At 35.8% G+C, this 26,325-nt stretch overlaps 1 protein-coding gene across 7 annotated transcripts in view; it reads left to right on the top strand.

Annotated features, from left to right (window-relative positions):
• The window catches only part of IMPA1 (inositol monophosphatase 1), a 27,703-nt gene extending 1,378 nt beyond the window's left edge, over positions 1-26,325 (top strand). For 2 of the 7 annotated variants that reach the window (XM_025433461.3, XM_025433462.3), the window contains exons 2-10: positions 519-603; positions 1,443-1,508; positions 1,873-2,006; positions 4,160-4,264; positions 5,752-5,797; positions 8,227-8,335; positions 10,208-10,316; positions 23,774-23,925; positions 24,795-26,325. In XM_025433461.3, coding sequence (XP_025289246.1) covers positions 1,446-1,508; positions 1,873-2,006; positions 4,160-4,264; positions 5,752-5,797; positions 8,227-8,335; positions 10,208-10,316; positions 23,774-23,925; positions 24,795-24,934 — 858 coding nt within the window. In that variant the 5' untranslated portion in view covers positions 519-603; positions 1,443-1,445 and the 3' untranslated portion in view covers positions 24,935-26,325. The remainder of the gene's footprint in view (positions 1-518; positions 604-1,442; positions 1,509-1,872; positions 2,007-4,159; positions 4,265-5,751; positions 5,798-8,226; positions 8,336-10,207; positions 10,317-23,773; positions 23,926-24,794) is intronic. The other 5 variants (XM_035708429.2, XM_025433460.3, XM_025433463.3 and 2 more) reach the window with 5 other exon arrangements.

The following is a 26,325-nucleotide window of genomic DNA, read 5'->3' as shown; positions in this document are numbered from 1 at the left end:
CTCTGAGCTGTCACACCTAGGCCTTTTAGTTACTCTTGGCTTGCGTCCTGTAATTGAGTTAGTTAATGCTTATTCACTTGTCCTTATCTTGGTTTAATCACGTTGTCAGGGCAACCTTATCAGATACCTAAGGCCAGGTTAAAGCTCTTTGATTACCTGCTTCTCATTGTACTTCTACTTTGCCTTTATTACATTTGTGGTTTTGCATGTGGCCTGACTTTTTAAAATTTATTATTATTATCTGACTCCCCACTAGCAAGTAAGTGAACTGGGCCTCTTTTCCTCACTATGATGTAGTGCAGCATGTCGTAGGTATTCAGCAAATAGCTATCAAATGATTAAACAAATAATGAATTTTGGTTGGAGAATCCCTAGAAGAAAGGGTAGCTTTTGAAATGGTCATTGAAGAATTGGTAGGAGTTTTATCCCTGCTGTTAGAAGGCAGAGATATGAGTGGCTTGAGCAGAGTTTCTGACAAGAAAACAGATGCATTGTTCTGTTAATTTGGTTCTGTTAAGCCTGGAAAAGGAATGGGAGTAAGAATGGAAAAAAGAGAGTTTGGAAACGATTCCTGAGACACTAAGCCGTGACTTCTGTAACTCAGTAAGTGGCTTCCCTTTTACATTAAAAAATCTAATATCAGGGGAAAAGAGTAACTACGAGCAGAAACAGCTCACTATATCTGTTCTTTGCCCTCCCCTCCTTTCTGCTCCTCTTTCCTACACCATGAGCACCACCGTAGGGGATTTTGAGTAGTCTTTAAGGTGAAACTGTGTGTCAGTTATTCTCCATTATAAAGATGACAAATTTGGATTGCTTTATAAATGACAGCACATTTTTCTGAGTCTGACAGCTTGAAAAACTTCAGTGTCCTAGGTACTGAGTTTAGAATGTGGTCAAGCCAATGGTGAGTTATTTTGGTATTCTCTTCAGAAGTCAGTGGAAAGCTGGACAGGTTAGAAGATGAAAATATGTTGGTTTCTTCTGGGAAATAAATTTATTTCTGTAGTCCTGAATTTTCTTTTCTTCACATGTTGCAATAGAAAGATCAGAATACTTTAGTATCAGAATTGAGTATGTATCTTCTGTGCCTTCCTTTCAGAGCTGCTTTAATTTCTCCATTCCCAGTGTTAATTAATCCTCTGTTCTAAAGTGTTGGGAAACACTTTATAGAGTGTTGTTGTTTTTTTTGTAATGTAAATGTTTATACACTAGAAGTGTCTTAGGTCCACTAAGAAATATTCTCCCCTATCAGTGAATCTTAAAAACCTTTGAATTCTAACATCAGCAAGAGGGCAATTATTACATTTGTGATTTTGTACACGTGTGATTCATTTCCTGAATGAAAGTATGTTGCTAATTGAGATATTTTTGTGAACTATTCTATAATTAAGACTTAGAGATTTTTAACTGTTTTGTTCTGACATGTTAAATCTGTTTAGAAGATGGCTGATCCTTGGCAGGAATGCATGGATTATGCAGTAACCCTGGCAAGACAAGCTGGAGAGGTATGAACTGAAATCTTATCAGCCATAATATGATGGATGTGGACAGTGTGATTGTCCTATTAAATAAAACATGTATTTTAATCTTTTATTTTCCATTTACTAAACATTTTAAATGGAGTCGATACTGATATTATATTGTTAAACTTTTTATGATGATAATTGTGGATTTAAAATAGGATGTAAGATTGTATGATTTTGTACCTAGAAGGTCATAACCACTAAAAGTTTATTTACGTTGGGGTAAAACATTTTTAAGAACATCGTTTCAAGCAGATTGAATGTTTTAAACCATTTCTGTTTCATCTTTTAGTTTGATTTTAAAATGATCAAACTTTTCTGTTTGCTTATCAAAAAATCTTTTTAGGTAGTTCGTGAAGCTATAAAAAATGAAATGAATGTTATGATTAAAAGTTCTCCAGCTGATTTGGTAACTGCTACTGACCAAAAAATTGAAAAAATGCTTCTCTCTTCCATAAAGGAAAAGTATCCATCTCACAGGTATCTTTTATTTTAGTTTCACATGGTAATTGAAACTTAGGTTGGAGCCAATGTACTAGACAGATTTTGATTCTAGACACAGAAATTGACTTTAGTTAATTAGAGCTGAGAAGGAATTTATTTGGAGAGTGTTGGCCCTAAGAGCAGGGCTTAGGCAGCAATCAGGATGGAAGTCAGAGCTGTAGGTGCCATTTAATACCATTTTTTGTGAATGAGTCTTCAGTTGCATATTGTAACTTCTGCTTTGTTCTACTGGTTAGAAGAGAGTCACTCAGATGCCACCGGTAGCCACGTAACTGTTGGCTTTAGATACCTTTACCTCATTATTTCAAGATTATAAATCCTGAGCAGGAGTGTCTTGCTGAACTCAGGTTGTTTGCCCAAGCTCAACCTGCCAGGAAGGAGCAAACAAGGTATTTGGATTTCTTGATAGTAAGAGGAGTGTTTGGATGCTGGGAAGCTAATATGACAAATGTCTGCCATAGGCATGATTTAGAAATTGTATTCTCTATATTGCAAAATTTTTTTTTGTGGTGGAGTGGTAGTAACTTTAATGAGTTTGAGAGAAAATACTAAAATCAGGGCTCTCTTACACAGAGACATATGGCAGAAACATTGTCATCATTTTAAAGTTGTCATTTTCTGCTTTTTTTTTTTTTAAGATTTATTTATTTTAAGGAGAGTGAGCTGTGGGGGGTGGGAGGGCAAAAGGAGAGGGAGAGAGAGAATCTGAAGCAGACACTGCTGAGCAGGGAACCTCACGACCCTGAGATCATGACAGCTGAAATCAAGAGTCGGATGCTTAACTGACTGAGCCAGGCACCCCTCATTCTCTATTTCTTGGTCATGCCATTAACTCTTCCTGATATTTTAGCTGTTGAGAAGAAAAAATTTTTAAAGCTGTGGCTAAAAATAGTTCCTCCTAGTAAAAAGGTTTACAGCTAAGTGAAAAAAGGATGAAAGAAAATCATAATGATTAGGAGAGTTCTGTATTAAATACAGGAAATAAAATAATGAATAAAGAAAGTAGAAACCAGGCACCATTTGCAAAATTCACCTGAGATTTATTGCATAGCATGTTTTAGATGCAGTAATTTTGGTGAGTATTTTGCTTTTTCATTGATTTATTTAATGTTCTCTGTATTGTCAATTGCTGCATAGCTAATTATCCTAAAAACTTTGCAGCTCTATACAACAAACATTTATTAGAGTTTTCTAGGGTCAGGAATATAGGAGTGGCTTGGCTGCCTGGTTGTGGTCAGGATCTCAAAGTTATAGTCAAACTGTTGGTCAAGGCTGTGGTAGGCTCAACTAGGCCTGACAGTTCACTTACGTGATTGTTGGTGACCTCAGTTCTCATGGGTTTTTGGCTAACAGCTTCCCTCATTGCCTTGCCTTGTGGGTCTCTCCTTAGAGCAGCTCTTTTTTTTTTTTTTTTTTTTTTTTTTAAAGATTTCATTTATTTACTCATGAGAGACACACAGAGAGAGAGGCAGAGACACAGGCAGAGGGAGAAGCAGGCTCCATGCAGGGAGCCCAATGTGGGACTCAGTCCTGGGTCTCCAGGATTACGCCCTGGGCCCAAGGCAGCACTAAACCGCTGAGCCACCGGGGCTGCCCCTTAGAGCAGCTCTTAACAGGGTGGCTGGCTTCCCCTGGGGCAAGAGAGGGAAAAGGATGGAGGGAGAAAGAGGAGATAAGATGGAAACCACAATACCATTTTTTGTGAATGAGTCTTCAGTTGCATATTGTAACTTCTGCTTTGTTCTACTGGTTAGAAGAGAGTCACTCAGTTCAAATTCACACTTAAAGCAAGGGGTGTTAGGTTCTACCTCTTAAAGAGAAGAACATGAGGGAATTTGGATTTCTTTTTAAAATCACATTTCCTTAATCAGTTCTTTTTTTTCTTATCTGCAACAAATGTGTGTGTACACAAGTGTGCGCCTATATTATATTTGAGAATTTTGAATTTTTCACGTGACTTGGCTCTGAGGGAAATAGTTTTCTCACTTTATCAGTCTGAAAGAAGGAACAACAATAGAAAAGTGTATGGACTTATGTATTATATTGTAGACTGAATCTAAGGAAATGTTAAGGTTTGAACACTGTTGAAAGCAGTATGAAGATTTGGAATTTGTCATTCTTGCTTTTAGTTTCATTGGTGAAGAATCTGTGGCAGCTGGGGAGAAAAGCATCTTAACTGACAGCCCTACATGGATCATTGACCCTATTGATGGAACAACTAATTTTGTACATAGGTAGGTTTTTAAAATGTTAATATTATAATTGCTGTTTATATACAAACTGAATGGACCTAGATAGACACTTTAGAGAATTGTATCATTTGTAGAGCAAAATGTATTTATGCAGAATTTTCATCAAATATGGAAGAGATGATGAACGTGGGTTTGAGGTGTTTACTATTCTTTTTCTCACTGGTAGAGCCATATAAAAATGTAAGCAAGCAACAGTGCTGCTTTGAGATTAAGGAACTAATGGAGTCAATTTTGGGGGGGGGTCATAAAGAATGTTGTCTATCTAGGGGGTTCAGTCCAAGAGAGAAAACTATTAAAAAGAGCATGGGTTTTAGGATCAACAGACTTGAGCTTGAGTCCAAATGCTTGTATAGGCTTTGTGATGTTGGGCAAGTTATTTAATCTTCCTAAGCCCCAGTTGTTGTTGTTCAATGTGTAAAATGGGCACCTTAGTAGTACCTGCCTCATAGAAATGTTTGTTCTTGGGATACAGTAAGTAGTACTTTTATATGAGAACTTAGCATAGCGCCTGACACAAAGTAAGTTTGTAACTCAGTATATTAGCACTAAAAGAAAGCCTGGATAGCCTAATTCAGGAGGATTACACATAAATGTTATATTTGAAGTTGCCATGTAGCTGTACTTATCTTTACTAATACAGAATTGTTAAAGTCTGTAAAACCAAGATCTAGAATCTATGATGGAGAGTTAATGTAGAAGGATGCTCATGGTATATTATAGAGAAGATTCTAATACAGAGTGTATACTATGATCCCATTTTGGTTAAAACTCTATTAAGTATTTCTTAAATTTTTTATTTTCAGTAGTTGACACGTTTTGTCATATTTTCTTCATTTTTAACTCTTGAGTCAGAAATTATAACCTATGTGTTCAAACTGTCACAGCCATAGCAATAGGTGTAGTTAACAGTACTTTTCAGATATGAAAGTTTGGTATGAAGGGCAAGTAACAATTTGTTCTGTATAATTTAATACTTATGTTTATAGGTCCTGACTCTGGGAGAAATGACCCAAGAAAAGAAACTTTTCTTTTTAACCATGAACAATTATAATTTTTTTGACTTTGTAAAACATATTTTCAAAAAGTAAAAATAAATTAATATATTCATGGCATTCAACTTTCCAAAGATATAAAATGCCACGCAGTGCAAAGTGTCCTTCCGACTCCTGACCCCAGTTACCCAGGACCAGTCTGAAGGTGGCTACTGTTATCAGTTTCTTGTGAATTCTTTCAGAGATGTTTCATGCCTGTAGAAACATCCTGTATGTATGTATGTGTATCCACTACTTCTCCCTATATTTCCCATTATTTACACAAAGGGCTGCATACTATACACTCTGTTCAGGGAGAGGAGGGGTGAGACTATTTATATGAAAAAATTATATAGTCATTTACATTATGAAAAAATGTGTTTATTGAAAATAATTTTTTTATCTTGGTAAATTTGTGTGGTTTTTTTTTTTTTTAAGATTTCCTTTTGTAGCTGTTTCCATTGGCTTTACGGTAAATAAAAAGGTATGCTGTTTAAATTTATGGTAAAATGCCTTGCTCTCATTTTCTGAGAAAGAGTAAATGTGTGTCTGTAATAAATTTAGATTTGTCTAGGATCCCTGGGTGGCGCAGCGGTTTGGCGCCTGCCTTTGGCCCAGGGCGTGATCCTGGAGACCCGGGATCAAATCCCACGTTGGGCTCCCGGTGCATGGAGCCTGCTTCTCCCTCTGCCTATGTCTCTGCCTCTCTCTCTCTCTCTCTATGTGACTATCATAAATAAATAAAAAAAAAATTAAAAAAAAAATTTAGATTTGTCTCTATATTCAATTTATATAGCCGCATTATTTCAAAGTAAGCTGCAGAACTATTAAAATTGGCATGATACCTTTTCCAGTAAAGAAAATTTAATGTTTTATGAGAAGCAAGAATTAAAAGGAAAAATACATGCAAGTAACTGAAATGCAACTCCGTATTTAATCACCATTATGTATGTGATAGAGTCAGATGTAATAGGAGTTGATGGGTGATCTATAATGCTTAATGGAAAGGTAGGATTTGAGCGGGTAATGCCTTAGTAGGTGTCAATGAAAGGAGACTTAGAAAGACCAGAAAGTGGTAGGGGCCAGAGCATGGTTGGGAAATGGCGAGTATGTTCGGGAACCCAAAAGCTTGCTATATCTAAAACCCAGCAGAATACAATCTGTAGCTATTGCATTTCCTTACTGTTTGGCTATTTGATCAAACGATGAATGATGTTTGCTAACATCTTACATACCTGAATTCAAGAGACTTAAATCTGTGAAAATAAAAACACATCTTAGGCACGGGGTGTGTTAATTAGTAAGAACATCTGAGAGAAGCTAAAGGAACCTTTAGCATAAAATTAGCCCTGGGCAATGTGCTGTCCCTGCCACTGAACTAACTCACAGCTCATGCAAAAGTTAGGTGTGCGAACAGATAAATATGTAGTGGAACTATGAAAAAAATGCCATGAGAACATGAAGATGTATCCAATTCTGCCAAAAGTGGTTTGGGGAAATCTTCATAACAGAAGTGGTCTTAGAATTTGATCATGTGAGTTGGGTTTTAGAAACGTAGGGAGTTTTCCAGGTAAAGAAGAAAAGGAGGAAAGCATTTTAATGAGAAAGAACAACTTGGAGTAGAGCATGATGCTTGTGGGGAGCGAGATGTTCATTGTGATCGAAACCCTGAAAGTGGCAGGAGCAGAATTGATGAAGTGAAATAGTTGTGGTTTTATTGTGAGGCACTGTGGCCTGTCTCTGCCAGCATATTTATATTTTGTTTTTAGGTAGTAGAAAATCTGTAGCAGTTTTTCAAGAACAGAGTGACAGATAATTCTAGCATTGTAGAGTCCTACCAGAGGGGCATGGGAGGTGATTCTCAACTAAGACGGGGCAGTGAGGGTGGCCAAGGAAATGCCAAAATCAAGAAGTGCTTTCAAGATAAAATTTGAAGAAGACAGACACATGGGGAAGGAATGAGGTATGATGAGGAGGTAAATTATTTTTGACCTCTTTGGTTGAGGTTCCTGGAAGGCTAGCGGAAGCATAGGTTTTTCCATGTGATAAGGGGGTTATAGGTGGTATAGACCACAGTTAAAGGTGGTAGTTGAATGTATGGACTGCAAAGACCAAACCCTATAAGAATATAGACCTCCAAGATGGAAATGAAAGAAGTGAAAGAGTGAACGAATCCTGACCTACGCAATATTTAAGGATTGGACAGAGAACGAGGCCCTTAAAAAAGAAAAGTGACACGAAGATAGATTAGTGAGGTGTAGGACTAAGGGTACTGCCAGAAACATGGGGGTGCTGGATTAAGTAATGAAGAGTTGATGATGGTCAGCAATTTCCAATTTTCCGAGTGGGCATTTGGGAGGAGTTCATGGGTATTCTCTTTCAAGGAAGTTTCAGAAGTGTGTGTGATCAGGGCAGAAGCCAAACTGTAATTTTTATCAAGAGGAGAATAGGAGAGGCAAAGTACAGAGTACCCTTTGGCAGTGAAGGGAAAAGAAGATAACATCTTGGAAATTTTGTAAGGGCAGTAGAAATTTGGTGTGAACGTACCAGAATGGAAATCTGAGAGAAGATTATCAGCTGATTGGAGATTTTCAGAGAAGCCTGAGAGGGTAGTAATCACAATACAGAAGGAGGTATTCACCTTAGAAAATAGGAAATATTTGTCTATCTGAGGCAGGAAGGTTAGAGACCAAAGTGGGTGCTCCTAAGTTGAGAAATGGATGGGACAAGAGTCCAGGATTCCAGTAACAGTCTTTCTCTGTTTAAGCTGGAAACTAGCATTTTTTAAGTATCCCACAGTAGTCATTTGAAAACATTTTCCGTATACCAGGTTTTTTGTTACTGCCTTAAAAACGTTGATTTAATGATAAAACATACTCCGGTTTGGTAAAGGAATCTTCTTTCCTTCTGCAGATGGAATTTGGAGTTGTATACAGTTGCCTGGAGGATAAGATGTATACTGGCAGGAAAGGAAAAGGAGCCTTTTGTAACGGCCAAAAACTGCAGGTTTCACAACAAGAAGGTAGGTTTATCTTCTAATTTTTGATGTGGTTGATATTATAAACATGTGTTTTACTGTTTTTTGTTTGTTTGTTTGTTTTACTTAATTGATGGACTTATCCCAGTTGTTAACAGATTCACAAATTGTGTGTATTTTCCCTTTATTTTTCTTTATTTCCACCACAGTTTTGTATGTGGTAGTGAGGCCAGGAAAGCAGGTATACTCCAGCAAACACCACTTCAGACTGGTGGCTTGCTAAGTGCTCGGGATAGAAAGATGAATAAGAATGGTTTCCCGCGGGATCCCTGAGTGGCGCAGCGGTTTGGCCCCTGCCTTTGGCCCAGGGCGCGATCCTGGAGACCCAGGATCGAATCCCACGTCGGGCTCCCGGTGCATGGAGCCTGCTTCTCCCTCTGCCTGTGTCTCTGCCTCTCTCTCTCTCTCTCTGTGACTATCATAAATAAAAATTAAAAAAAAAAAAAAAAAAAGAATGGTTTCCCGCTCCCATGGTGTTCATGGTTTATTGTTTCAGATGCTACATCTTAAATTCTTTGTCAAAATTCCTCTGATCTGATGCTGCTAGGACCACTTGTTAGACCACAAATTGGGAGGGGTGGGGGAGTCTGTTAATGTTGAGAATCATTAAAAATGATGTATATACATTTTAATGACCTTGATGATTGCGTTTTGTCTTTGTGACAGCTCACCGAAGTTTCAAGGCACCTTCTTTCCATAAACCATGTCCAACATTTTTCGCAGTTTGTACTTTCAGATTCTTTTCAGTGCAGCAAGAACTTAGATACTTGCAAATCAGTCTACATTCATAATTCTACACCTTTATAATTTTTCTCCTCAAACACTTTATAGGAGAGCAAATTTTTAGTTCATTTTTTTTTTTTATTGAACTCTAAGACCCCAAAGATTGGAAGCTGCATCCTAAACTTTGAAGATGTTAACATGTGAAAAAACGTGCATCTTATAATCGAACTACTGTAGTAGCTTTTGTAGAAACCAAACCTTTCCCTTTTTACAATTTTTTTGGCTTCTTATAGTTTTTAATTAGATGATGTAATGATTAGAGAAATAGCAGTTGTAAATATGTTCGGAGCAAGCTGCTAAGCGTACCCTGGTGGGAGGAGATGAAGTGGAGGGTACACCAGGAAGCCTGTTAATGGAGAGTATGGAGTGTGGCGTGAGCCCCAGTCATGTTTTCTTTTTTTTTTTCTTTTTTTTTTTTAGTTGTTTCAAAGACAGAATGGAAAGCATGGGGTAATCTGTTAAGTTAGTAAATGGAGGCCAGCCACCACTTTAATTTTAATTTTTGTTTTATGTCAAATGTATAAATTATTTCTAAATCCTACTTTTTATTTATTTATTTATTTTTTTTTTATTTTTTTTTAATTTTTGTTTATTTGTGATAGTCACAGAGAGAGAGAGAGAGAATGAGGCAGAGACACAGGCAGAGGGAGAAGCAGGCTCCATGCACCGGGAGCCAGACGTGGGATTCGATCCCGGGTCTCCAGGATCGCGCCCTGGGCCAAAGGCAGGCGCCAAACCGCTGCGCCACCCAGGGATCCCAATCCTACTTTTTAAATGTTTATATAATACTTGCTTGTTTCTCACTAAAGGGGTCATGCATGCAAGCAAATTGGTTATATTCTACAATTTCAGAGGATGATCTAAAAAGCAGACTCTTTGATGATTATAAAACCAGTCACTTGAGGTTAATAAATTTATCAGAATTTTAATACTTTAAGGCTTAGAAAGAAATTTGATACCATTCAGGATGAGGGGAAAAAAATCTTACTTTATTCTGAATTATAGGCATCATATTTTTAAAATCAGAATTCTTATTATTAAACTCTAGTGATTATATATAACATTCTCTTTTAGATATTACCAAATCACTTTTGGTGACAGAGTTTGGCTCTTCCAGAGCACCAGAGACTGTAAGAATTGTTCTTTCTAATCTGGAAAAGCTTTTGTGCATTCCTATTCATGGGTAAGTTTTTTTCATTTCTTTCTTGAAGCTCCAGAAAATTTAAAATTTTCAAGAATGAATTTTCCTTTAGAAATGAAATTTTTAATTAATAGCTTGGGATCAGTACCATAATTCTAATTTTGTAATTCCAAAAGGCTTTTTATTTGAGAATGATTTCAAACTTAACAAAATTTACTGAAATAGGGGAAAAAAAAGTATACCCTTTACCCAGATTCACCTGTTAACATTTTATCCCTTTGCTTTGTCATTTGATCATTCCCTCTGTGTGCGTGTGCATGCACATATAACACCATTTTTTACCCTTAACTATTTTAGCGTGAATTACTTATTTTATGGCTCTTCACTCCTAAATTATTTCCTGAAATTAGGGATATTTTCTTCCATGACCACAGTAAATTGTTGACTTCATAAATTCACTATTTATCTAATCTACCATCCACATTTAATTTTGACAGTTGACCTAACAATGTCCTCTGTAGCATTTTCTTCTCCATTGCAAGAATCAGCCTAAGGTCAAACATTACATGTATTTATCATGTCTCTTTTAGTCATTTTTAATCTGGAATATTTCCACAGCCTAAGGGATTAGCCAACTCCTTTCAGTTTTCAAATTATTTGCATTGAAAAATATAAGTAGGCTCTTTTTTTTTTTTTTTTTTTTTTTTTAATTTATTTATTTATGATAGTTAGAGAGAGAGAGGGAGGCAGAGACACAGGCAGAGGGAGAAGCAGGCTCCATGCACCGGGAGCCCGATGTGGGATTCGATCCCGGGTCTCCGGGATCACGCCCTGGGCCAAAGGCAGGCGCCAAACCGCTGTGCCACCCAGGGATCCCCTATAAGTAGGCTCTTAATTTATTTCTGGTTTCTCTGTATCAGTTTCCCCTTGTCACTTCTTATTCTCTGTATTTTTACTTTCTTCTTTTTGTAAATCTTGATTAAAGTTTTAGTGGTTTGTCTTTTTTTCTCCAAAGAACCAAGATTGTAATTAATTAATCTGATTTACAGTTTTTCTTCTCTCTGCCTTGAATTTATTTTTATTCTATTTTTTTATTACTATAAGTATTTAGGCTATGAACTTTTATCTTACCACTGTTTTAAATGTACCTCATAGGCTCTAATATGTAGGATTTTCATTATAATTATTTTTCACAAAATCTGTAATGTATACTTTCCATTTCAACTAAGAGTTCTTAAATTTCTACAAAGAATTTTTTTTAAATTTCATTTTTAATTTAAGTAGTTTTATTACATCATAATGAATCTGCCATAGAGCCTACTAATATTTGTGCCTAGTATATGATTAAATTTTGGGGACAGTTCTGTATGCACTGAAAAAATATATTCTCCATTATAAGGGTACAATGTTTGATATATAACCTAAAGATTGACCTTATGTTTTTTTGTCTACTTCATCTGCCTGATACTGAGTGATTTGTTAAATTCTCCTATAATTGGTATGTTTCTCTTTATTTCTCCTTGCAACTTTTAGAGCTTTTATCTTATATAAGATGGAAGCTGCATTATGTGATGCCTGTATACAACTTTTATGCCTTGTATAATTTTAACTTTATATAGTATACTTTGTCTTGTTTCATGCTTTTAGACTGAAAGTCTATTTTGACATCAAAATTGCAAACTCTACCTCCTTATTATTGCTATTTGCCTAGTAAATCTTGGTTCACTCTTACTTTTAGCCTTTTTGAATAACTTTTTAAAGTGTATGTCTTGATTACAGTATGGAGTGGAGTTCTGCTTAAGAATGCAAATGAAGGGCAATCCTGGTGGCTCAGCGGTTTAGCGCCACCTTCAGCCCAGGGCCTGATCCTGGAGACCCGGGATCTAGTCCCACATTGGGCTCCCTGCATGGAGCCTGCTTCTCCCTCTGCCTCTTTCTGTGTGTCTCTCATGAATAAATAAATAAAATCTTTAAAAAAAAATGCAAATGAATTAAATACTTATTCTTTTAATAAAACAGGGCTATTCATTTATTAATATATGATTGTTTTGTTTAGTCTCAAATCTACCCTTTGGTCTTAGTTTTTTTGCTTGACTTCAAGGAAGAACAGGACGCATTTTATAAGGTTTTATGAGTCACTGTTATATAAAACTCATCCTCTGTAATTCCTTGAGAGCACATGTGCTTGGGATTCCATGAGTTCTAGCACATTCCAAAGTATGAACTTCTCAAAGTATGTTGCTTTTGAGAAATCTGATGCCATTCCAATGTTTTTGGCTTTTAAATTCATGTTTTACTTGGAGACTGAGAATTTTTTTTCTTTTAATTTTTCACAGCTAATAGTTTTACAAGGGATATATCTTGGAATTGCTCATTCTGTCAGTTTTCTCCTTTAATATGTATACTCAGGTCTTTTTTTCATTCCGGAACATTATTTTTTTTTTAGTTCTAGTTCTAAATACTATTTTTGTTTTCATTTTCTGTTCAGTTTTCATTTTCTTCAGGACACTCTTAGGAATGTTCAGCTACCTTTGTGTCTTCTTTTCAGCCATTTTCTCTCTGGTCCTTTTTACTTTCCTGTCTTGCTTTTCCTCATTGCCCTTGATTATATTTTTATTGGCATCTGTTATTCTTCAGGTACCTTGTGATTGAGTTTTCATTCCTGATAGAATCTTGTCCTCTCCTCTCCCGCACCTTCTTTTCTGAGTTAACTCCCTTTTTTGTTTCTTCCTCCAACCCTGCCTCCCAATTTCTGCAGTAGTTTTTGTATTTTTCATTTAACTCCCTCCTCCGCCCCCATATTTACAAATATTTGAGGATATTTAATCCAGATTGGATTGATTTTCAGTTTTTTACAGCTTCATTGTTGACTTTTTGTGGGAGACTTTATCAGGCAAAAATAGCAAACACTTTCATTAACAATTGTCTGATATATTACAGTAGTTTTGTATGGATGTGGTCTCCTTTTTTCTATTTCTATTCATTGTGTGATCAGGGTTCCTGGTTTCAGAGCTCCTTATGCTGTCAGTTCTGCCCTTTTGTGTAGTTTCTTCCATGATAATCTATTTAATTGGGGGGGTGGCGAGGGTTGGCTGGTCTTGTTTCTTTCAATTTCTGCAGGATCCATACTTTTCCACTTCTCTTTTCCTTCTTTATCTAAAAGAGATGCCACCTCTTTTTTTTTTTTTTAGATATGATGGACATATATTTTGAGATATAATTGACCTCTAACATTAATTGACATCTAACATTGAGATATAATTGAGATAACATGGTATACAACATAATGATTTTGTATTTGTATATATTGTGAAATGATCACCACAGGAAGTCTAATTGATATCCATCACCACATATAGTTAAGATTTTTTTTCTTGTGGTGAGAACTTTTAAGATCTACTTTCTTAGCAGCTTTCAAATATACAATACAGACTATTATTATTATTATTATTAAAGATTTTATTTATTTGACAGAGAAAGAACAAGCACAAGCAAGGAGAGTGCCAGAGGGTGAAGGGGAAGCCGGCTCTGACCTAGCAGGGAGCCCAATGCAGAGCCCTGGGATTATGACCTGAGCCGAAGGCAGACACTTAACCAGTTGAGCCACCCAGGTGCCTCACAATACAGAATTAAAAACAGTAGTCACCATGCAATATATTATGTCCCTATGACTTACTTTATAACTGGAAATTTGTACCTTTGGGACCTCCTTTAACTATTTTGCCAGTCCCCTCAATTCCTTCCCTCTGGCACCCACCAGTCTGTTCTCCATGTCTGAGAGCTTGATTGCTTTATTATTTTGTTTTCTTTTTAATTGGTTATTCTACATATATGGGCAATCTTATCTGACTCTTCCCAAGTACAGCTTCTTTGCAGCTGTGAGTTTAGGTTCTACTTTTTTCCAGTCCCTTCCCTGTAGCAGGACTATGAATTACCAATCCTTATACATGTTCAGCACTTTTGTATTTGTTGTCTCACTTTCTCTTTCTTAAGATAGCTTTGTCTGTATGCCCTCTGGGTCCTCTGCTTCCTTCTCCTCCTTGTGACAGAGTCTTTTCTGCCTCCTCTCCCCAACTCTGCATCCACGAACTTGCAATGCTCTATTAGGATTCTTTTGTTTTTCCTTATACTTACAGGTAGAGAATTTGTGTTTTCTGGTTCCTAGAACTGCTGAAGGAATAGGTCCTATGGGTTTTACTTGTCCTTGTTGATTTATTTTTATTTTGGGGAAAAGGTAATGGTGCATTTTAAATCAGAATTCTCCAAACCTCAGAGTCCTTCTATAATTGAAGTTTTATAAGTGACAAAATTAAAAGCAAATATTAATAAATATATACATTTGTCCTTAAGAGAAGCTAGAGTTTTGAGGTTCTTAAATTTAATATAATTAAATAGCATTTCTCTTTTATTGTAATTGTTTTCATGAAAAAAGAAAAATAATTACAGATTTTTGTGATTTTATTTCACTACCAGCTGTGCTTATCTTTTTCCTTCTGAAAATAATCACTAACTTTAACACTCTTAGAACTGACTTAAAACATCTGATAATTCAGACTTATTTGTAGGTGAGTTGACTGAGGCTCAGAAAGGTAAAGTGACTGCCTAAGATCACACAGGTAAATGGAGATGCGACTAGACCCCTGGCTTCCAGACCAATTCTCTTTCTCCAACATTAGAATTTTCTTTTAGGAATCAGGACATTCCATGTATAGTTTGGCCATGGTACAAACTGCATTTGTAGGCTGTAAATCTGTGATCTATTTAGTAATAAGTAAAAAGAGAAGAGTTCCTGTCAAGAAGGTATGGTACGTACCTACAAGCACTCAGATGGCTCAGTCTAGAGCATGCAACTCTTGATCTTGGGGTTTGTGAGTTCAAGCCCTACGTTGGGCATGGAGCCTACTTAATAAATAGAGAGGGGGATAGAGAAGGTATAGAACCTCCCAGACCGATGTCCTTGAGGGAAGAGCAATATGATTTTAAAAGCCTACAGCTATAGTGTGCTATTTTGAAGCAAGGGCTTTAACTGTGGGCAATAAAATGTTTATGTTAGTCATAATAGAGCTGTAAGTGCTTTATAACTTTAACCTTGTATTTTTCCATTGTCTGAAGAAAAAGTAAAGTGACCTTTTATTTTTAGATTTTCTTAAAAGTATAACCAGGAAAATATTACCAAGTAGAAGTCCTGATGTACTGATTTCTTTTGTGTTCTTCTGAGTTTTGAGTTTTTCTTCCTTTTTTTTTTTCTTTAAGATTTTATTTATTCATGAGAGAGACAGAGAAAGAGAGGCAGAAACACAGGCAGAGGGAGAAGCAGGCTCCATGCAGGGAGCCTGATGTGGGACTTGATCCTGGGTCTCCAGGATCACGCCCTGGGCTGCAGGTGGCGCTAAACCACTGCGCCACTGGGGCTGCCCAGTTTTGAGTTTTGCAATCTGAATTCGGAAGGGTTACTTACACACACGCAAACATGTACATGAAACTAAAGAGTCATAATTTGAATGAATGCCTTAAACAATAGAAACAGCCTAATAAGTTCCTAATTAGGAAATGACTTTTATTTTAAAGATTTTATTTATTTATTCATGAGAGATACACAGAGAGAGAGAAAGGTAGAGACACAGGTAGAGGGAGAAGCAGGCTCCATGCAGGAAGCCCAATGTGAGACTCATTTCTGGGATTCCGGGATCACTCCTTGAGTCAAAGGCAGACGCTCAACCACTGAGCCACCCAGGCATCCCTAGGGACTTATTTAGGTAAAATACATGTCATGTCCATTTACATCTATAATATTTTCTGGCATCATGGTTTGGGAATAATTTCATCTTAAACATGGAGTTTGAGGCCCTTTTATATGTTAGGCACTCTCATAGGTGCTTTGTGTATATTTATTGTTAACTATTACAACAGTGGTCCAAAATAGGTTGGTTTTCCCATTTATATGACAAGAAAAGTAAAACTTTAAGAGGAAACTTTCAGATTACAGTTTTAAGCAGCTAACTAGGTATGCACACTCAAATCTCTGTGATACCAAAGATAGTCCTTTTTATTTTGTACCATATTAATTCTATAGAAGGATCAGACTAAGAATTCAGAACACGTTTGTAAAATCTAGACCACAGCCTTGGTTATTCAGTAATTAAGTATTCTCTCTGGAAATATTTGTCCTTAAAAGAATATGTTCTTTTTGTTCTTCTCTGACTATAAGCCTCCTTCCCTGAGAACTCATGATCTTTATTAGAAATGGACTGAAGCATTACCAATAGGTATCACTATTGTTCTTCCATCCTATGATTCTGTCTCTGAAGACAATACTAAGGAGTTATTTATGAAAGATCTTGGTATCTACTTTCTATGAAATGAGCTATGAACTATCATATATCCCATGAGAAAAAGGGAAAAATATGCCATTCTTTATTTAAACTAATAAGAGTCACTAAAGTTAATTTGGTTTTATGTGTTTGGAAAGCAGTCAAACAACTGTTTAGCATTTGTTACTAGTTCTTAAATTTGATATACAGTAAGAAATAGTAAAACACGTTCAAAATCTAAGGTATCATATAATTTTAATCATTTTTTAAAAAGATTTATTTATTCATGAGAGACAGAGAGGCAGAGACACAGGCAGAGGGAGAAGCAGGCTCCATGCAAGGAGCCCGACGTGGGACTCCATCCCGGGTCTCCAGGATCAGGCCCTGGTCTGAAGGGGCGCTAAACTGCCGAGCCACCCGGGCTGCCCACCATACTGTTTTGATTACATCTTTGTCGTATATGGTAAAATTTGGGATTGTGATACTCCAGCTTGGGTATTCTTGAGTGCTTTGGCTATGTGGGCTCTTTTGTGGTTCCATACAAATTTTACAATTTTTTGTTCTAGTTCTGTGGAAAGTGCTGTTGATATTTTGGCAGGGATTGCATTGAATCTGTAGATTACTTTGGGTAGTGTGGACATTTTAATATTAATCCTTCCAATCCATGAGCATGGAATATCTTTTTGTTTTTGTTGTTATGAATTTCTTTAATCAGTGTTTTATAGTTTTCAGAGATCATTTACTTCCTTGGTTAAGTTTATTCCTGGGTATTCTTTTTGATGCAAATGGTAGTGGAATTGTTTTAATTTCTCTTTCTGCTAGTTCATTATAAGTGTATCAAGATGAAACATTTCTACATATGAATTTTGTGTCCCGTGAGTTTACTGGATGCAAATATCAGTTCTAATAGTTGTTTTGATGCAGTCTTTAGGATGTTCTCAGTATAATATCATGGCATCTGGAGGTAGTGACAGTTTTACTTCTTCCTTACCAATTTGGATGCCTTTTATTCCATCATCTTGTGTGAGTGTTGCATCTAGGACTCCCAGTAGAACATTCAAGGGGTGGGAGTGGACATTCTTATCTTATTCCTGCTCTTCAAGGAAAAGTTCTTAGTATTTCATCATTGCAGATAATGTTATCTGTGGGTTTTTCATATATGACCTTTATTATATTGAGATATATTCCCTACAAACCAGCCTTGCTTTGGGTTTTTAACATGACCTGGTGTTGAAATTTATCACATATTTTTTCTGCTTCTGTTGGGATGATCAAGTGATTTTTTATCTTTTGTTTTACTGATGTGGCATATAACATTGATTGATTCGACAATATTGAACCATCTTTGCATCCACAGAATAAATCCCACTTGGTCATGGTGAATGATCATTTTGATGTATTATTAATGCAGTTTGCTAATATTTTGAGGAGTTTTATATCTCTGTTCATCAGTGATATTAACCTGTAGTGTTTTTGTCTGATTTTGGTGTCCGAGTAATGCTGGCCTCAGAATGAATTTGGGAGCTTTTTTTTTTTTTTTTTTTTTTAATAGCTTGAGAAGAATATATATTCCTTATTTTTAAAAATTTATTTTAGTGACTCTTAAATGTTTCAATTCACCTGTGAATCCATCTCATCCTAGGTTTTGGTTTGTTGGGGGTTTGATTACTGATTCAGTTTCATTGCTAGCTTATTAGTCTCCTCAGATTTCCTATTTCTTCCTGATTCAGGTGTGGATGTTCATATGTTTCTAGGAATTTATTCATGTCTTGTAGGCTGCCCAATATAATCTTTATAATATTCTCCTATAATCCTTTGTATTTCTGTGCTATCAGTTATTTCTTCTCCTTCATTTCTGATTGAGTCTTTTCTGTTTTTGTTGATGAATCTGGCTAAAGGTTTATCAGCTTTGTCTTTTCAGAGAACCTAGTTTCATTGACCTTTTTTGTTTGTTTGTTTCCATTATTTCTGCTCTAGTTTTAATATTTCCTTATACTAGCTTTGGGCTCTGTTCTTTTAAAAGATCTCTTAAATGTAAGGTTAGGTGTTAGATTTTTCTTGTTTCTCGAGTTAGGCCTGTATTGATATAAACTTCTGTCTTAGAACCGCTTTTTGCTGCATCTCCAAGAGTTTGGACAGATTTTATTATCTTCATAGATTTTATTCTCTTTAGTTTTTTGGTTGACCCATTGCTTGTTTAGTGGCATATTGTTTAGCCTCTGTGAATTTGTGTTCTTTCCAGATTGCTTCTTGTAATTGATTTCTAGTGTTATACCATTTTGGTCAGAAAAGATGCTTGATAGGATTTCAGTCTTCTTGATTTTATTGAGATCTGTTTTGTGGCCTAACATGTGATCTGTTCTGGAGAATGTTCTATGTGCACTTAAAAGAACATATATTCTGCTGTTTTTAGATGAAATGTTTTGTGTAGATCTTTTTATGTCCTTTGTGTATATTTTTTGTATATATTTATATGTTTTTTGTCCTTTGGCCTAATGTGTTGTTCAAAGATACTGTTCCCTGTTAATTTTCTGTCTGGATGGTCTATATGTTGATGTAAGTACTGTGTTAAAGTCCCCTACCATTATTGTATTATTGTCAATTTCTCCCTTTATGTCTATTAGTAGTTGCTTTAAGTATTTGGATGCTCCAGTGTTAGGTGCATAGATATTTATAATTGTTATAGCCTCTTTTTAGATTGTTCCTTTATCATTATATAATGCCCTTCTTAGACTTTAAAATAAAGACTAACAAAAGACAATTTCGTGTGATCTGAATATTGATACTGTGGCTTTTTGTTTCACTTCTGTTTGCATGGAATCTTTTTTCATCCATTAAGTATGTATATGTCTTTAGGTCTATCCATGAGCCTCTTACAGGCAGCACATGGATAGGTCTTGTTTTTTAATGTGTTTAGTCACCCTGTATCTTTTGATTGTAGCATTCTGGTTTTTTACCTTTATTTATAAAGTAAGTACTTACTGTCATTCTGTGACTTATTTTCTGGTTATTTTTCTCTGTTCCTTCTCTTGCTGTCTTCTCTTGTGGTTTGATGGCTTTTTAGTGTTATGCTTTGATTTCTTTCTCTTTTTTTGTGTTTATTTATTGTAGGTTTTTTATTTGTAGTTACCATTAGGTTCATATATAACATCTTGTAGGTATAGCAGTCTATATGAAGTTGATGGTCACTTAAGTTCAGATTCTAAAAACACTAGTTACTCCCCTACCCGTATTTTATGAATGTCACATTTTAGATAATTTTATTTTGTGTATACTTGACTCATTTTTGTACATGTAATTCATTTTACTGCTTTTGTGTTTTTACCTACATGTTGGTATTATAAGAGATTTACCTACCTTTATTATATTTTTGCATTTGTGAAATTTCTTCCTTTCATAATTGTCTTAATGTTAGGGCCTTTTATTTTCCACTCAGAGAATTGCCTTCAACATTTGTGTAAGGCTGGGTTAGTGGTAATGAACTCCTTTAACTTTTGTTTGTCTGGGAAACTCTTTATCTCTCCTATTCTGAATGATTATCTTGCTGGATAGAGTATTCTGGTTGCAAGTTTTTTCCTTTAAGCACTTTGCAGGCCAGAAGATGGTGTCATGATATAGTCACAGTTTCTCGTGAGATCGGGTGACAGCCTTATGAGGTTTCCCTTGTATATAACTGTTTTTCTCTTGCTGCTTTTAAAATTCTCTTAATAAATAATGTGGCAAAAAGTAACAATAATGTAGGGAGTATAGACCTCCATGGATTCATCTTGTTGGAGGGTCTCTGCCTCCTGGATATGGATGTGTTTCTTTCCCCGAGTTTTCTGCTACTTCTTACTCTCTTCTCTTCTCTTACTGAGATCCTTATAACACTAATGTTATTATGCTTGATGGTATCACTGAATTTCCTTATCTTTTTTTTTTTTTTTTTTGCTGTCCAGCTTGTTTGCTTTCCATTACCCAGTCTTCTGTTCTTGTTCATCCTCTGTTCTATTGTTGATTCACTATGGTGTGTTGTTTTGTTTTTTCCATTTTTGAGTTCTTTATGTGATTGGTTCTTTTTTATATTTTCTATCTCTTTGTTGAAGATCTGAGATCTACTCCCCCCCCCCCCCTCAAGTCCAGTGAGTATCTTTATGACCATTACTTTTAATTCTTCAGCAGGCATAGTGCTTATCCCCATATCATTTAACTTTTTTGCTGCGATTTTTTTCTTGTTCTTTCATTTGGGACATATTCCTCTGTCCCCTCATTTTATCTGACTCTGTTTCTGTGTATTAGGAAAGTCAACTCTGTCTTGAAAATAGTGGCTTTGTGGAGAAAAGGTTCTGTAGTGCCCTGCCCAATACCCCCTGGTCATCAGAACCAGGCATCCAGGGGTGTCTCATCTGTGGGCTGTGTGCACCCTACTGTTGTGGCTGAGTTACGTGTGCCTTCAGCCCAGTAGTCTACAGTGACCTATTTTATTTTGCCTGCTGTGGGCACATCATGCCAGGTTTGGTCCTGCACTATTAAGGGGCCTGAGGCCACTGCATGCTTGTATGTGGGAGGTGTTGACATCCAGTTTGCTCCAGCAATGGGTACACCAGAGGGCAGGGCACTCTCCCTTGCACGGCTTCCTGAGAGGCTTTTATTGGTGGGAGAGGTGGACAGTCAGACTACATGTCTGTACCCAGTCTGTCTGCTTTAGTAACAGGCATACCATCTGCAGGGCACTCTCCCTTGGTGGCCAGCTAAAAGATTTGGCTGCTGGAACTCGGTGTGCTGGTGTGTGAGGTTATCTTCCCTTCCACCCAAGGAGTTGTCACTTTGGGGCTACTTGTAGCATGTGCTGGGCTGGAGCCGCTTTTGAGGGACACCTACAAGTTGGGGGGTGGCAACTGTATGGGTCTGCAGCTGAATGTAAGCATGAGGGTATGCAGTGCTAGCAAAATAGGTGGAGAAGGTTTGCACAGGTTTCCACACATGTCAGGCTCTTCAGGCTGGGGAGATGAAGTGAAGTGGTGCCTGCCCATACTTTTGTTCTTGGAGTTTACTGAAGATTCCTGCCCCTCCAGCACGTGTTCTGTGATTAGTAAATCAGTTTCTTTCCATGTATACCACAGGTACTTTTCAAATTGCTGCTTCTATGCTGTGTCTAAACTGGAGTATTTATTATAGGTTATTTATTTTAGATTACTTTAGGGCAGGGATGGTTTTCCATTGCCCTCCAGCGCTTCCAGAGCTAAGCCTGCTGATTTTTAAAGTACCTGGAGTTAAACCCTGCTGATTTTAACAGCTATCAAAGTTAAGCTGCAGTGGTTATCAGAGCCAAGTGTTATGAGAACTCATCTTCCCAGTGTGGTTCTCTGGTACCTGGGGTACCTGGCATGGAGTCTGATCATCTCACTTCTCCACACTTGTAATGTTCTTCTCATTTGTGGTTAGTCTCACTGGAGGATTTGGTTCCCAGCTGTATCTCTGTCCCCTTCTACCCTTTTTGATGTGGTCTTTTCACAGTTAACTTTGGAAGGTCTGTTTTGCCAGACTTTGGGTCATTTTTCAGAGCAATTTGCACAGATGTAGCTGTTATCTTGGTGTGTCTGTAGAAGGAGTTGAGGTTAGGAGTCTCCTACCCACTCCCTCTTCCTGCTCTCCCCAGCTCCTGTTATTTCCTTTTCAGTGAACAGATTTCATTGCTTTATATTGAGAGGTTTAAAGAATTACAAAAGGAGTTTGAGTAAAAATCAGTTGAAAATTACTGCAGATATGATGAATGCTTTTTCTTAAATATTTGTTTGTTCCTTTAATAAAGGGGATACTCCCTAACATAACCAGAATACAATTGTAAAAAAAAAAAATCAGGAAATTAACAGTAATATATTACTTAATATAGAAACTTTATTCAGATTTTGAAAAAAAAAAAATGATCTCAGATTCAATCCAGGATCAAACATTGCATTTGTCATTTCTCATCAATTTTCTTTTTCTTTAATCTGGAACAGTTGCTTAGTCTTTGTCTTTTATGATCTTGCTGTTTTTGAGAAATGTAGGCCAATTATTTTGTAGTATGTGTCTTGATTTGGATTTCTCTGGTTTCCTCAAGATTAGAGTTATACATTTTTGTCAGAATACCAGAGAAGCAAGAGGAGGTACTTGATACCTTGTCCCATTATTGGTAATAATAAGTTAGATCACTTGATAGTGGTAGACTATTATAAAGATGCTTTTCCATTATACATATAGGCATACCTCAGAGATACTGCAGGTTTGGTTCTAGACTACAGCAATAAAGCAACTATCTCAAGGCAAATCAAATGAATTTTTTTGGTTTTCCAGTGCATTTAAGTTGTGTTTATATTATACCATGGTATATGAAGTATAGAATAGGATTATGTCTAAAAATTTTTAGTAATAAAAACCAACATTTTATTACTAAAAAATGCTAATCATCTGAGCTCTCGGTATGTCGCGATCATTGATCACCCATCATAACAAATAATGAAAAAATTGGAAGTATTATGAGAATTACCAAAATGTGACCAAGACACAAAGTACTAATAGATTTGCCTGATGCAGGATTGCCACAAACCTTCAGTTTGTAAAAAATGCAATTATCTGTGATTTGTGATAAAACAAAGCACAATAAAATGACCTATGCGTGTAATATGTATCTTAGGGGGAGATAATTTGACATTATATAAATAAATCAGTTATTACTGTAATGGCTATCAAGTAGTGTCCATAGTTACCTTAATTTATTTCCAGGGAAGAGGTACAAACCTGAAATACTCTATTCAGGCAGGCAGGCCTCCATCACACCAGAACCCAGGTGTGCTGTTATCCCTCTAATCACACATACTGATGTGTACATATATGGCAATGATCAATAATAACATATTTTACTCCTCTTAGAGACTGCTTGTATTATGGGGTCTGTAGTCCCTGAGTTGAGACAAAAATGAATATACATGCCTGCCATTATAAAAGAATGATGGCATTTTCTTCTGTTTTCCTGAAAATTTTAGTGTTTATCTTACTAAATGATTACTCTGTGAGGATTAATTTTGTCATCTGTATAGTGTACCCTATAATTAGATTTTATGTATTTTTATTTTATAATTAGGTCTTTTTTAACTTGTCAGTTCAACACGTAAAGGAGGAGCCCTTTTGAAAATTTTTTTAATCTTATTTTTAAATGTTATTTGTTAGGATCCGAGGTGTTGGAACTGCAGCTGTTAATATGTGCCTTGTGGCAGCTGGAGTTGCAGATGCATATTATGAAATGGGAATTCACTGTTGGGATATGGCAGGAGCTGGCATTATTGTTACTGAAGCTGGTGGAGTACTAATGGATGTGACAGGTAAAATTATGGGACAGGAAAGCATTTTTCTTTCTGTTGGATTTTCCTTTACATGTGGCTTTTTTTTTTTTAATGTTTAAGAATTTAAGTGTAATATATATTAAAGGCAAAACAAAAACAAGCCATGTGATTTTCTGCAAAATCAGAATAACATTTTGAGAGATAGAGGCAAGATGCTAATTGTAATGTGGGATTAATGATCTATGACTAAGCCTCTTCAAACATGAGTATTGGGAACTTTTGAGAAGCTATCAGAAAATTATAGAAGGTCACTAAATCTGAAGTTTGTACCAAGAACTCTTTGGTGACTATGGTGGTATTTGACAGTGATCTTCCCCCACCATTACTTTCTGCTTTGGGCCTAGAGAGGTTAACTTCTTGCTTTGAACTGATGGTGAAATTCTATAAAGTGAAGGAATGAACCTGGGCCAAAAGTATTAACCAGTGATTTTGGAGAAAGGCAACAAAGAAATAAGGAAATGAAAGGAGAATGGTATGAAAATGCCGTGGAATCAGATTTCCTGTCCATTAGATTCCCAAACATGAAAGAGGTAAATAAGAGTAACAAAAAGAATAGAAAAAGAACATAAGAAAGAAGATGAAACTAAATTCATTAGTTAACATACAGTATAATATTAAATAAAACCTTAAACTAGAGGATATTTTTGATTGAGGTATGATTGAGGCATACCCCAGCCCCTCAAAAAACCCTGGTATTTACTAAAAGATTTTTTAAAACTCATTTATGTCTTGCCAAAGCTTAAACATTATGGTTATGTGACTACTTTTTTTTTTTTTTAAGAAAACTGAAAGTATTAAAATGTTATGACTGACCATAGTACATATATATTGCTATACTAATTTTACAGGAATTATTTTTGGTTTGATTTTAGGTGGGCCATTTGACTTGATGTCACGAAGAATAATTGCTGCAAATAGTAAAACATTAGCAGAAAGGATAGCCAAAGAAATTCAGGTGATACCGCTTCAAAGAGATGATGAAGAGTGATTGCAACAGCCCCACATGTTCAGTCACAGCTGTATCTTCCCATAATTGCTGACACACTGATGGTGTTATAAAATTTAGGACATTTCAGATGTAAAATATGACTGGTTAAAATGGTCTTTGATATTCATATTTAAAATGCAGTTTGTTGTATATTTTACTAAGACTAGGTATGAAAGAATAGGTGATGAAATATTTCATTGTTTTAAAAACAATTTTGTGTGTATGTTGGGGAAAAGTACACAGGTGGTTGTGACAAGGTATTGATCACATCAACTGAAATAGCAGTTTAGAGTTTCTAAATATATATGAGTCTCTGAAAGTTTGACTATGTACATAAGCATTCTTAATTAGAAAGGTAACTTTTTGGAAAAAATCTCTTTAGTTCCCAAAGGTATATTTAATTAAATTTGTAAGAATATAATGGCTACTTCCTAGACCAAGTTTTTTTTCTTTGCAGAGAACCTTGTTTTATTCATCTGTGTACACATAGCACCTAGCAGAGTACCAAATATGGGCAATTCAAAAATAAGCATTGAAATAGTATTTTGGAGGTAGCAATTCCATAACATAAAAGAAATGAGCTCACCACTCTTTATTTTTATTTTAGGTTTTGAGGTAAAAAAATATCATTTTCATATCTTACATTATCATTCCTTATAGCATTTCACATTGCCATACTATTTCAATTATCTTACTGCTAGCTATCATTTCTAATTGTGGACATTCTGCACTTAATGTATTTTCTAAGACACTGCATTACAGTATTTATTTGGATTCTTTTAAAGTTCCTATGTAAAACAAGCTGTTTCAGAAAATCATTCTCATCAGGGGTCTATTTTTTTTTTTTTACTGTAGTTAGATACACTATGAAATTGTACTAAACTCAATATTCATGATTTGAAGACGTTCATATTGACCTGAATGTGCACAGAAAACCTAGAACCTGGTAGATAAACTGTATTGTTAATTTTAAGCTATGTTTTTCCCCAAACACTTATTTAATTTCTTTGCCACTGGATTCTATTCAGTCTTAAAATATTCCTTAATAGTCTTTGGCTTATGAAACTAAAAATTGTTCTGGTTCATAGTTTTTTAAAAGGTTAATTGACTGCTTAGCCTTGTCCCTGGGTACTTGAACAGAGTATTAGGTTTTGTTATGGTCTCATGTGAGTCTTGTATTTGATAAAATGAAAAGTACATCTGTAAAGTAGGTAATTTTATTGTTGTGCACATCTAATATATTTTAAAATGTGGTACTTAGATTTGAGTATAATTACTGTATTTGTACTGTTGATCGTGTTCAATAAAAATATCTTGTACTATATTCTACGGTTAATTTTTCAATTAAATGTATTTTAATTGAGACTCAAAAATAAAATTATAAAGTATGA

This window comes from Canis lupus, chromosome 29 (assembly GCF_003254725.2).
Source record: "Canis lupus dingo isolate Sandy chromosome 29, ASM325472v2, whole genome shotgun sequence".
Lineage (NCBI taxonomy): Eukaryota > Metazoa > Chordata > Mammalia > Carnivora > Canidae > Canis > Canis lupus.
This window is presented reverse-complemented; position numbering and strand designations above follow the sequence as displayed.